This window comes from Megalops cyprinoides, chromosome 18 (assembly GCF_013368585.1).
Source record: "Megalops cyprinoides isolate fMegCyp1 chromosome 18, fMegCyp1.pri, whole genome shotgun sequence".
NCBI classification, from domain to species: Eukaryota; Metazoa; Chordata; class Actinopteri; order Elopiformes; family Megalopidae; genus Megalops; species Megalops cyprinoides.
This window is the reverse complement of record NC_050600.1, coordinates 15,681,315-15,695,564: the sequence shown is the minus strand read 5'-3', so window position 1 is coordinate 15,695,564 and position 14,250 is coordinate 15,681,315. Positions and strand designations below refer to the sequence as shown.

Below are 14,250 nucleotides of genomic sequence, written 5' to 3'. Positions count from 1 at the left end.
TATGGGCCCTGCTCCTTACCACTATGTTACACTGCTGCCCAGTGTGTGTATGGTATGTGTATACATGTAGATATTATGTGTGGTTGTAATAAAACACAATGTGCAATTAATTGGAGTAGTAGCGTAGGTAAGTGGTAAAGAGCTGGACTTGAAACATAAAAGGTTCCAGGTTGAATAATTGGTAAGGGTGTAAGTCTGGTCCTAGCTAATTATTCTAAGCCCGACACTTGTGCTTCAGTTAATCGTGTCACAGTTTGAAATGCTGAATTGCATGGATAATTTCTGAGAAAGTCATACATGTTCCCTAAGTGATATGATTTTCCTTTCCTCTTTTGAAGTATCAATGCTTTTGCACATATCCCCTTATGAGAGAGTCAGGAGTACTTTAGGACATGAAAGCAATGTCTAAAAATAAATGCCATGCTTTTTCTTAAAACATCTGAGAAATTTTGTCATAATAGTATTGTCTTGTAAGGGCAGTGTGCTGTTTGAGTTTTGTTCTTAGGGGTAATATTCAATTAATGAATTGCTAAACAGACATCCTCATCCATAGGGTCTGGCATATCTTACATATCCATTCCTATCTTCCTATTCCCATTCCTATCCTATTCTTCCCAAAAACATTCTTAATAGTATCTCTTTGTGATTACGCTTACCTTAGCTCTAGAGTTACTCTAAAACTTCATACAGTTTGACTGTGTGAAAGACTGTGTTGGCTCCGTTACTGTGTTGTGAGCAGGGGTTAGCTATGTCACAATGTGCAGGTGTCACATCTGTTGCCCCTCCACCGCTAAACAAAGGATCTGTGCTTGAATCTACATGTGAAAATAGCCGAAGGGAGAACAAGGTCAAAAGATTGCTTGTGATGCCTCTGTGTGAACTGCAGTGCCGTTATTTGCTCTCTCTTCTATTTAAATACTAGCTGACTGAGTGGATGTGAAAAAGGTTATGCTAGAAAATGCATACTTAGCTCAGAGCTGACTGCAGCCATAATATGTTAGACAGTATGAACAGAAATATCAATACATTATTTGATACAGAATGTACTGAAAGAGTAATATTAGCCAGTTGTCTAAAAATGAAAAGGGATACATAATATATGAAACACTGCAGACATAAGATGTATTTTTATTTGTTTTAATTTAGTTGCCATGACAACTTTGCAGATAATGTTCTTCCTATTTTGGATTACTTTTTGGACTTACTACACTGTACTCCATGTTCAAGCCTTGCCTGTCACCAGGGTGTGGCACTTGGGGAATTTTTCCTCTGGTTCATAATTACTTTGTGCTTTATAGCTTCTTCTACTTAACCAGCTGTGATATAATTATATGGACAAGGGCCATGCCATTTAGGAGCAGTCCCTGATATGAAGAGCTTCTGATAAGCTGACACTCTGTGTCATCAGTCACAGTGCCCTATCCTCAGATATACTTGTCCACATATCCATGTTTGTGATCCTCCATTGTCACTGGGCAAGAAATCATCTGCACTGTGTATAACGAAAGGTTTTGGATGTATGTGAGTACAATATTTACTTGTCACTGCCCCTCAGAGTCTTTGTAAAGGATTTAATTTCTCCATGCATTCTGTTTATTCCTACTCTTTTTTTTCGGTTATCTTACAGTTTACATGGATGATTTGGATGCATTTAAAACCACATATCAAACACAGAGACTTTATCTTCAGGGTGCACTCTGCTATTTTATTTTCTAAATATGAGCTGCATAATTTCTGTCTTGTTCCGTCACCTTTTCCTCTCTATACCTGGCCACTTATCCTGTATCACTCCTTACATTTTAATAAGAAACATGTCATTTCAATACCAGGCTCCAATGTCTGTATGGAAATGTCAACAAGATCTCATGGTGTCACAAGATTCTGGTAAGGGCCAAGCTCTGCATGGAATGATAAGCAATTTGCTGGAGGAATCTTGGAATGAATGCTCAATCTTTAAAAAGCCACTTAACTAAAACATATGTCCTAAACAGGTACAGTTGTAATCTGGTCTTTGAATATCACATGGCTCCCTGTTGTAATGAATATGTTTAAAATGTAAGCTTTAAGTAAATATCTTATTTTTTTACAGAGTATTATTCCCTGCTGTGGGGCAAAAAAAGCTTTCCACAAAGGATGTGAAAAGTTCATAAGACACAGCAGCAGAACCTGAGCTACATAACCCATGTGATGCATTCTCTGCTTATGATGCCTCACTTATGGTTTTAGCAAAAAGCACACTCTGTGGTATCTACAGGGTGCAAATATCAGAGGGTGAGCTATTGAACTGCCTACCTTATATTTAAACATCTATCTTTCATGACTTGATGTCAGCATGGCTCTTCCTGTGTGGACTTTTGACTTGCACTTTCTACTTTGTGTAATATCTTCCATTGCCAGCACAGGGATTTCCCAAGGTAGGAAGTAGTAACTGTCCTTGGAGAGACTCCGTCAGCATCTTGGGTCTCTGCTGTGCTTTGTAAGGCCAAATTCACGTGTCCTTATGTGGATCATTGGTCAAGAGACTGCGGGCCACTATTCCTGTAGCATTGCCTGGTGTCTCATGGGTTGTATAGTAACAGTGTTGGTATAGACTAGAATTGGAGAGATGCAAAAGCCAAACCCTGACTAAAATTTTAAATGATAAAATCAGCTTGTTTATAAATCAGCTGGTTTCTTGGAGGTTGTTTCAAATACAGAGGATGATAAACATATCACTCCTGAGGTCTTATAAATGCCATGAGTAGAGCCTACCATAAGTCCTTTATGACTTCTAGGATGGTGTAAGTTAATGCATGTCTGTCATTTTCTTTCTTTCCCCCACAGTTACGGAAAGCAGTAATGGACCACATTTCAGACTCCTTCCTTGAGACAAACGTGCCCCTTCTGGTTCTCATAGAGGCAGCCAAGAGTGGCAACGAGAAAGAGGTGAAGGAGTATGCTCAGGTCTTTCGTGAGCATGCCAACAAGCTGGTGGAGGTGAGACACCTTTTTAAGTCAACCCCATTAATTAGTATTATCCACAATGCCGGGCCTCAGGTTGTTTTTAAGCTTTGGGGTAATTTCAAGGTGGCTTTAAAAAATCCATGCAGCAACTGCCACACAACTATTAGAAGCAATGTAGGAGTCAACGTTACATATTATTAATCATCAAATAGCATTAGCATGCAGTAGCATGGTAATCCTGCAAAAATTGATCATTGTTGTGGATGGAATGTGGCATCACAGAAACAAATACATAAAGCAGACACAAAAACCCCTCTGAAAATCATTTTTTCCACAGTAGCCTCATTCTTTATTCTCACCAGGCGGTCTTGTTTTCTCTACTATATGAAATGTAAACTTCATATCTTTGTGCTTTGAAAAGGCAATTGAAATGACTCTTTCAAACAGATTTGACCCCAGTTGTGTGAGGTCTCCGAACACAACGGATGTGCTTATACATCCTTCCAGATTCAAACAATCATCTCCCACAGAAGAAAAAAAGAATGCAATAATTGCCCGGTTTCATTTTGTTTAATTATAAAAGATCAATGCCTGTCTGTGTTTTGTCAGTAATGGCTCTTTGAGGTTCATTCTTCTTTATTTCCAAAGTGTTATGTCTGGTTTTCCCTCATTCTGAATGGTTAAAGCTGGTTAACATTCTGTACTGTACTTCTTGAAATTGCTTGAAATCTTCCTCTTTAATTCTGCATACATGAACAATTTAAGCTGATTCAAATATCAATTCTGGCTATGAATGTATAGAATCTTTTATAAGAGCTTAATGATTAATACACTAGACACACTATATGTATTAGCCTTCTCCTTTACTCTGCTCAGTTGCTCATTACTGGCCAGATCCTGCTTAAGTAGGAGTGTTTGAGCAATAAAATATTGTATGATTGCTTAAAGTATGTTGATTAAATAGGTTAGAAAATCAAAACAATTCACAATAAATAGCACTTAAAATTATATTGTTTTACAATATCAGACAATACTATAGGATCACACTTCTTAACCTCATCCTCTTTTAAGAGATGTCTCCCGCTGAATGTGGGTGGGTTTAGAAAGGTCTTGGGCAGGAAACCATGGCAACACATTCTTTCCCTGGACTGCTTGACCATGGCATCAAGGCCAAAACACACTGGAGGCAGGCATCTTGTATGCAGCAATATTGTAACTGAGACTGAGTGAAATCATGAAAGAAGAAGCCACACCACCTCCATGCTAGCAAGCAGTAACAGAAGAGATATCAACATGCGTCACTCCCCAGTTTTTTTCTCCTCCCTATATGTCATTGTTCATAAACACACAACATTTCCCCCATTAATGCCTACAAATTCAGCATTGAACAGTGAGTTTTAACATAACAGACAAGCATAGGTTTGAAAGGAAATTTAATTACCTTTCTCGTGGTAATTCAGGTATGTCTCTTGCCAGAAAAGGTTGTCTTACTGACTTTTCAGAAGTAATAATGGGGCACATCACCCACAAAGTGCTTGCTTTGCTGGTTGTACTCATGGTCTGTGTTTAACACAGCCATGTTTTCTGTGTTGAAATACTGCTGGCTCCACCTTTGAACAGTTGACCAGTGTGCTTGCGTTGGAAACTACAGGGTCCTACACACACACACACACACACACACACACACACACACACATGCAAAAATTCATCCTTGTTTGTTGGTGCTTATCTTTGACATTGTTTGACCCAAAGAAACATATTTTAAATAAATACTATACATTCTATTAAACAATATTGAACTGGCCTTCAGAGTCATTACATGTGGCTGACCATGCTAATATATATTATCAGTGGTTGAGTGCATTAAGTGGTGTTCTGGACACTGGACAATAGATTGCTGTTGCTGTTGCTGTTGAAACATCTATATTTGTGATGACCCAGCCCTTTAGACTGCAGAATCCTGTTCTACCAGAATTATTGAACTCTGAGGAAACCTCAAGGGGCAGGACGGCTTTGAATGCTGGGGACAGAGATCCATCATGGCTCATGGAGGCCTCATAAGGCTTGTAGACATAAGGCCTATTTTTAGATTTCTAATAAATAGAGGGGTAATTTGTCTGGTTCTTCATCATCAAGGTTTATACTTGTAATATAGAATCGGGGAGAACTGTCATGTCCCCTGGGCCACTAGGTGCACACAACCTATTGGCTCAATCTGAGTAGATGGTGATCAGATGTTTAGATACATCTTCCAGAGTGTCAAAAATCCCCACAGTAAGAGCAATCACCGTTGGCAGGTATGTATTAGCCTGTGGTTTATGGTGATTAAAATGTGATATAGTACAGGTGGATCAATAGCATTGCGGGTCTCAGTAATAATTTGTGAGAGGGGGAAGCTAAGACCAGCAGTTTTGTTTTGGTTGTATAGGCATTTTATCAATTAGTATTATGGAGGAATTACACAGCATCAGTTCAACCAACAACTTGTCACTTTCACAACAGGAACATCTTATGCAGTAATCAGTTTCGTGTTTGTATATTGTTTTATTTATTTTTATCGTGTTGATGAAAATGTTGTAGTTTTAGTTGAATGTCTTTTACTATTGCATCATTTTACAACATAAGTTGTAAAATGATGCAGTGACCAGTCAAATGCATGCACCTGCTTTTTATTCTACAGTATTTTGTATGTTTATATTGTGTAAGTAATGCTGTAAGTACATTATGTAAGTGATACTGTGCATAACTGTACATAAATAACTAAAACATGCACAGTGGGGATGGAGAAATAATTTAATATTTGATTGGAATTGCTCATGACATCTGATTAATTTCTGCCACAGTATCAGCTAGACTTTCAATCCTAATTCCCCATAATTGCTTACATCCAAATATGATTACAGTAAGCCATTTAAGCCTGATCAAACTGTATGAGCTTGCAGTAGTGAGTGCTGAGTTAAGGGTTGTCTGTTGTGGCATTTGCCAAGACAACCTTTGCCAAATGCACTATGAGATAAAGTTGACATCTGCTCCCTGCAATTTACAGTGTGGTTTGTAGAACTGGTGGCTCCAATGCACATTCAGTCTAACATGCACACAAGAGCATCATGATACCGGGCTCACCATATATGGAATAATCTGAGTTTCATAGAATTGCTGAATGTATTTATGAAGCACCTGAAGTAAGCTTTTAGGCTGAAGAAGTTATGCTGGTTCAAAGATGGGGATTTGTGTAGAGTGCATTACAGGTCAAATGGTATATCCACCTACAGCAGAGGTGTGGAGAGGATAAGCACTTTGGTGAAAGTGTCTTTTACTACTCTTTGAGTCTATTTTGAGAGCTCCTAACACTATCATTTATCAGTTAGAGCCATTTTGGCTTTACAGGTAGGTAAGAATGTGTAGAATACACTGCAGTTTGAAGCTCAATGGCAAAAATATAACTTGTAATATATGGCCTTCTGTCTCTAAATAAGTGAAGCTAGACTTGACCAGGCCTCGGTACTACCACAGAGACCTCCAAAGAAAAACAGAATGCTGCTAGAAGAGGCAATAATGGACTGTACCAATAGGACCAACTGCACCAATAGGACCAGTTTCTTTTCTCTGGATCAAGCAGAATTGACAAAACTAGCATATTGATCTAGGAGGAAAGGTTTTGTTCAGGAGGAGCGGTGACCTGCCCACATTAAGGATCCCATTGTTCTTATCATGAGTGTAGAGCATATTTCAACAAGCTGTTTGACAGATGAAGGTGGTGTAAAATTACTCATAAAACCAGGTTTTGTGTTCATATCACCAGGTTTTCTGTTGTTGCCCAGTGGCGTTGGTTTTTTGCTGTTCCTGTAATGATGCACCTGAAGTTCGGGTATCATCTATTGGACCTCTTTCAAAGTTTGGTAGATATCTCTTGTTGCTTTAGAAACTCATATAGTGAAGTGCATTCTACTGAATATATGGACTTTTTATACAGCAGAAACATATTGGTAATTTGTTTCAATTGTTGTTTCAATTTGCACATCCATGAGTACACTGTAGACTGCTTACAGAAAAAAAAAGTTAGTTACACAACTTTTTGAAATCTTAGAGATCTTTTGAAATTTATGCTTTGAGTATTGAGATTAGACGGATTGAACCACTGGGTCAAAGGATTACACATTTTATGAAAGTACTAAATAGGTTTTGTTTTACTTTTTATATTTTATAAGATGTGTGACATTGATTCTTGAGATATAACCTCTTTTCCTCTTGTGCAGTTTTCTTTCTGACTTCTGACAGTTTATTCAATTTTGCTTTAGCTCTTCCAAAAGAAGAGGAAATATTTCCTTTCATTATAGTGCTTTTTGAAAAAATGCTGAAAACCTTAAAATTATGAATGTAAACCTATTCCTGTGATGTTCTCATCTACCGTTGATACACAAACATGCACAGAGCAAGAAATCCGTGGAACGTATAGAGTTTTCAAAAAAAAAAAACAAAAAGTAAGAATATTGTGTATATGCTTTTGTATTATAATTACATGTCTGCTGAATTATAATAATCTGAGTAACAAAATATTTTTTCCTTCCTTTTTATTATTTTTTTTTTCAGGTGTAGATTATGTGTTTTGTGTCAAGTTGCTTAGTTACAGATTATTGCAAAAGATTAAAACGTTTTTGGTAAAATTTCAGTTGATGAAAAAAACAATTCATAAAAAAAAATCACAGAATTAAAGTGACATTTTTGCAGATGTAGGAGCAAATTAACAGGGCTGCTAAGGTGAGTTGTTGACCTTTATCGGTATGATTTAAATTCCATTTTCTCAGAAATGAAGAGCTAGTTAGTTAGAAGCTTGGTAATGCTGCTTTTTATAAGGGAAATTTACTCTTGATGTCAAAAAGTGAAAATTGGTTAAGGAAAAAAAACATCAATTCTTAAAATCAAATACATATGCATATTAGACCCTTCCTTTTTATTTTACCAGAAACACACAATTAATCAAGGTCAACTTGTAATTAGAACTGTATGCAATATCGGGTCGATCACTTTTTAATTTCAAAAGACACCTAATTGGAGGTCGGTTTATGCAGGATAATCTCATTATTTTCAGCCACCATTTCCATTTTTTTCTTTTTTTGTTTTCTCTTTTGTTTAAATATGTAAATGGTAGTTAAAGATAATCAATTTAAAATCTCTTAAAATTATTCTATTCTTAATGATGTATTGAAGTACTTACCCTGTCATTGTAATTTGGGATAATGTATAGTCTACAGCTGCTTTAGGATTGATTATTGTGTGATACATTTTGGTTTCTTGGAGGTTGGAATTAAAATCCGGAAAGTCTTGTCTGAGGTCTTTTGAGGTTGTGAAAAGGAAGAAAAACATCCTCATGTTTTCTGCAATAGTGTCCCATTTCGACACTATTTTCAAACAAAAAAGAGGTTCTTTAGCCTAATTTCATTAATTAAATACTCTTCATTAAGCTTTTTTCACGGAGCTAATGGCCTGATTACTAAGGACACAAACAGTTACTGAATCAACGCAGTCGAAAAGTCAATAAATAGTAATTATCATGTCAAGGACAACCACTAAGTAACCAGACCCTATAATTGAGAAACTGAGAATGAGAAGGCTGTCTTGGCTACAGCTGGTTCTGGCATGCTTTTTTTTTTGTTTTTTTGTGGAACCGTGTCATCCTGTGAAAAAAACATGATATGTAAATATGTAATCTAACATGTAAACAGATGTAAGGTAAATACGTAATGTCTCAGTATGTATTTCCATACTTGTTCATCAAACGAGCGTGTTCCTGTTCACTGCATTTGTTGGACAGTATCTATCACAACGCCTAGCACACAATCCTCTCCATTAGCAAATGGAAATGAAGGGTCTGCCAAAACCAATAAACACCATCAGAGCTGCGAGTGACATTAAACACCGGTGTGTCCAGGCTTTACTGGGCTCTTAGAGCACAGGGCCACACTCGCTCTGCAGGCAGTTAGGAATTCTCACCTCCGATGCACAGGGCTTTCATTCAAATGCATGTTTATTTGATTGCGTTTTTTTCTGTCAGCTCTTGCCTGCAATCAAATCTATTTTAAACATCTCCTCAATTACTATTAGTATGTTTTTTTTTTTCCCTCGGAGAAGCATTGTAAATTTGTGCATGCATACGTACAGTATAGAAGTTCAATTTTTTTGACAGGTGTTACCTTGCTGTGCCATTTTTGAATGCTTATAATCTTCCATAGGCCTCTCTCATTTGAACGCTGAAGGCAGTTTTTGAATAAGCACAATGGGTGTGCATGGGCAGAAGCAGAAAAGTTTGAGCTGATGGGGTCAGAGATTAAACATTGCCTGCTCAGTGAAAACTGTTTTGGCTGCATTTTGCAAACTGTAACCAGGTCAAAGAGATTGAAAATTGCCACCCTCTTGAGGGAAAACCGAATGCACAGTTGCACAGAGGTTCCTCTCAGCTCACCCTCTCACAGGAGGATTATCTATGCTGCAGTGATCCTGTATCTGCTGAAGAGCCTCATGTCTTAGCACCCCATCCCTCTTGTAATTAGAAGACCATATACTAACATGGAACTTGATAGGTTAGCCAAACTTGCTGCCCAGGCAGCAGCAAAATCTTTTGAAATCTATTTATATTCTTCTTGCCTTGTAAGAAGAATATAGATAGCTGAATGTTTTTAGCTGAATGTTGTTTCCATGAATGGTTGTCAACAGGGCTGGGTGTCTCTGTGAAAGTCTGTGATGTATTGCCAGGTAGATACTGTGTAAGTATTTGTTGAGGGACCTTCTTGGATGCTTTTTTGGAATACTTCAGATATTGACCTTTTATGTGGTGTGCAAATCACAAATGTGTGCATATCATTAAACATGTAGCCTCCAGGTGCACATCACATGAAATACACAGGGCTAATTTCCATTAGGTTATATACAATATATATATCTATATATCTATATCTATATCGCAGTGCGGTAGAGTGGTAAGGTATCAAAGGTTTACAGTTTGATTCCCAGGAGGGCCACTACTGTTATACTCTTGGACAAGGCACTACCAGATTGCATCAGTAAATATCCAGCTGTATAAATGGATAAAATGTAAAAATTGTAAGTCACTCTGGATAAGAGTGTCTGCTAAGCAAATGTAACATAATATAATGTAATTGCATAAAAATGCGGAGCAGCCTTTGCTCCTCCAGAGACTACTAAAGTAAGCTCTGCTTCAAGGACATGGTTTTAGGCATTCACTTAATGACTGCCCCCTTAGACAAAGTGATAGAAGAAGAAGAAGAAGAGGAAGAAGAACTTGTGCATTGAGAGGGCAGATATTTAAACAAATATGAAATACGCATTTTTAAAGTTTGCTCCTAAAAATGGACCTTGTCTATTATAAATAGCCCAAGCTGCTCAGAAACCTTCTTGTAAAGAGAGCAGGTAGGATGATAGGGTGTTCAGACTATGCCTCTCAGTTCTCACCGCTTGCACTGATTTACACAGGTTTAATAGGCATGAGGTCTGTTTCCCCGCTGTGAAAAGAGAAAATGTAGCATCGTGGATATTCGGGGGCTAACGGGCTATGCCAAGTGGTTGCTAGGTGGCATTGAATTACGGTGGTTGGCAGACTCGATCATAAATTATCTGAGCAAACAGTAAATACCATTTTTGTAGTTTCAGCTTGAGGCTGAACACACTATGGTATCATTATCCAGGAAAATGCAGTATACACAAGCAATCCAGACATTCTGGAAGAACAGAAAGACCAATTCATATATGTTAAAGTGTGCATGTTTCACCGTCCTCATCAGGCATTTCAGACCTTGAAAAAAAGATGTAGGGTTGCTATGGAGAAATCCCAGAAGAGGGCATAACACATTAACAGATTTGTCCTAATCAGTGCTCTCAATGAAAGAAAAGGAGAGCTATAGAGAGGGTGAGATAGAAAGACTTCTGTCTGGGGTCAAAAGTCATATAACAGAGTGGATGGTCTGTGCAGAGATGAGCTCTGTTATCCATGCTACATTGCATGCAGCATTTCCTCTTCTGTGGCTTTGCTCAGGGTTTTAATATTATTATGCAATGGTTGTCATATGCTAAAAAAAGCAAAACGCTAAATTGCTCAGTACCATACTGTATGTCATTAAAGAGGAGGGGCAATCAGTCACAGGTCACTAGTAGGTTTATCATAATTTAACCTACCCTTTTTTAATCAAATTTCAATGATTAACACATACCAGTAATTGCCTCCGCTTCATTATACATGCCATGTCCCTTTTTTAAGAAAATCACACTAAAATGTCATACTTACATAAATTAGTAAACTGGGGAATCAACATGATTTTTATGCTGTCAGAACATACATCAGATGTAATTGCCACAGTGTCTGCCAGATTTATGTCCAATGACAATAAAAAGAGATTAGTCATGTTTTTACTGAACCAGCATGACACCTGCAGATACTCTTAAACTTCTCTGTTTTTTGCAAAAAAAAAAGAAGAATTATCAGATGGATCCATATGAATATAATATAATATATGAATATGATTAGGTGTATGTAACAGAAATAAATAAATGCAACATCAATTGATGGAAAGCCCATATAAAAGCTAATTTTTGATATGTGAAATATTGGCAGCGCACTATCCATATTATTGTTGTTACTTTCAGTTATCTGCAGTTACATCATACCTGCTCCCTACAAGGAGACACAGTAACATGGCTTTAAGTGAAAAATACTGTGAGCTCTGTTCATTCATTTTTCACACATCCTGACTTCCACCCATACAAATAGAATTATTAACAGTAATAATCATAAGAAATCACACAAATCAGACAGAGATGAAAACAAAATCATCAATTACATCCGTGAAAGTGCCCTAAGTTCACACTGGTAACATTGGCAGGAATTTTACATCACAAATGAGGTCATATTTAAGAATTCATACATCCTTTATTTACCTAATCTTAGCAATGCAGAGGGAAAAAAAGGCATCTGGTTGCCATGGAGACTGACTCAGTGAAATCTTTTTCATCAGCGCTCATTCTCTAAGACGGAACACTGAATAACAAAAGTGAGAGAGGACTGCAGGGCTCGTTTTAGTCATCGGATTGTAATTAGATTAATGATCCTTGAGAGTTGTCACTCCTCTCCCTGAAAGCTCAGCCCACGCGCTATGATTTGGCAGTTTGTGTACATCCACTCTTGCCCCTTGCCAACCCCTGCATCCGCCCCATACACTATTAATTAGGTTGGCATCCTTGTCTCCCTTGATAGAATGCAGGTGGAAACAGCAAAATAAAGGTATAAATCTGGAGGAGCAGAGAGAGGTCAGCAGAATGGCGTTTCCTTGGAAAGTAATCCTGATTCCAGACTGCATTGCTGTTCGAAGCCAATCACCCACACTGTTCTATTTTATCACAGTGTTATTGTCCTCTGCAAGTCTTCTGCCATCCGCTGCTGGATGTTGGAGATATTGCCTTGCTATGCCTGCAATTGAAATGACATGACATTTGAAATGCACACTTTTCCTCCCTAAAATAAGAGTGAGTGAGGCCATATAAGGGTAATTAGGAGACAGAGCAGTCTGGGGCCTTTTCCAAAAACACCATCATTTTCAAAGAAAATGGTTCCGTTAAAGGTCAGAGTCATTGACTGGATTAATTTCTGATGAGTTCATAACCTTTTCAACCAGAAAATAACCAAGCCTGAAGAGTTTACTCCAGAGTAGTTAAGTGATTTTAAGTGCATTTTTCTTCCAACATACATTTCTCATATTGTACATAACAATTACAAGGGAAAACAGAACATCATTCAACAGTGTCTGTTGCTTGGAGTTCTCTCGCGACCTGCCAGTAAAGTAATTAGAATGACACGCACACAGTAACTATAGACAAAATGAACAAAAAGTTTAGAAGAAAGTCAAACTCGGAGAGCTCAACAGGGAAGATGACAACTGACGTGTCTAAAGGAAACCTCTCTCCTAATATTCCTCTGCATTTAACCTTTCGGCACAAATAGATTAGACTGTCGTGTGTTGGAAGGACCTCCTCGGAGACCAGCGTATCCCCTGCCCTTCATTTCTCATTTGTTTTGCCGCTCTGTTTGTGCACCTTCTGTTTGTTTGCCACAGAAGGCCTTCCCTCATCAGCAGATGCAGGCCTCTCCCAGCGCTTTGGGGTTGTGTGATAGAGCTGCGGTAATGAGGGATTGATGGGGAGCGTTGGCCATAATTGCTGACAGTGTTCTCTCCCGTAAGTGGTGTGGTAATGGCAGCCCGGTGCTATCTCTGTCCTCACCGGTGCCTTTAACAGTGTCCTAATCACTCAATTTGCTTTTCTTTGCAGGGTTGCATTGTTCGGATGGGGTTGTTGTCCGCAGTTGTTACAAAACGGAAGCGAAATGTATTTTAGCCATCTGAACTCTGGCATCATCTGTATCAGTTCTAGCGGGAAATAAGTTCACAAGTTCTGTGTGACTGTTTTGCCCTTATGGTGAATTTTTAAGATATGAATGTGGTTTGTAAGAATACAAATGATAATGTACCATATCAAAATCCAATGAACACAAGATATGCAGATGAAGTTATAATTTTCAATTAAAGTAAGCAACCATATTTGTTTGCATGTAACCTAACAAACAGAATTAAAAAACCCCAGAGTGTGCCCATTTTTTGACACTTCAGTGGGCAATTAGTTTGATACTACAGTCTATATTTTAACAACTTAGCTTGCTATATAAGTACCTAAATGTGAACAGCTTCACCAAGCCAGCATGCCAGCATTTTATGAGGGTTCAAATGTTTTTTTTTTTTTGTTTATATATATATATATATATATATATATATATATATATATATATATATATATATACATACACACACACACCTGTAAAGATCTCCCACACTACTTCAGTAATCCAGTCTTGTCACCTTATTTATGTATTTATTTATTTTTGCCAGGGGCATCTGCATCTCAATATCACTGCTATCCATCATTTTTCATTTCTGTTGACCTGCAACAAAATGCTTCTTCAGAAAGATCAACATCATACACATGCACTTCCTGGATAACTCAGCAGCATTGTTGCTGGTGACAAGCAAAACAAGGTGGCAGGTGAAAATACTTGCAGTAAGCTAATCAATGACCCACAAAAGTTTTGAGTCACAAACATTACACTTGTTGATAAGGAGTGACAGTTGAAGTTAAGGTAGACTCCTGCTCATTGAATACCAATGAGGGAAAAGGACTTCAAACCTGAAGGGGTTCAAGTACTGTAATATAAATTTATTTCTTAAACATGGAGCTGTGTAATTAATAAAA

General features: G+C 37.7%; 1 protein-coding gene across 1 annotated transcript in view; it reads left to right on the top strand.

The window, feature by feature from the left end:
- The window catches only part of LOC118793246 (catenin alpha-2), a 305,116-nt gene that overhangs the window by 246,466 nt on the left and 44,400 nt on the right, over nucleotides 1–14,250 (top strand). The window contains exon 9 of the mRNA XM_036551323.1: nucleotides 2,824–2,976. Coding sequence (XP_036407216.1) covers nucleotides 2,824–2,976 — 153 coding nt within the window. The remainder of the gene's footprint in view (nucleotides 1–2,823; nucleotides 2,977–14,250) is intronic.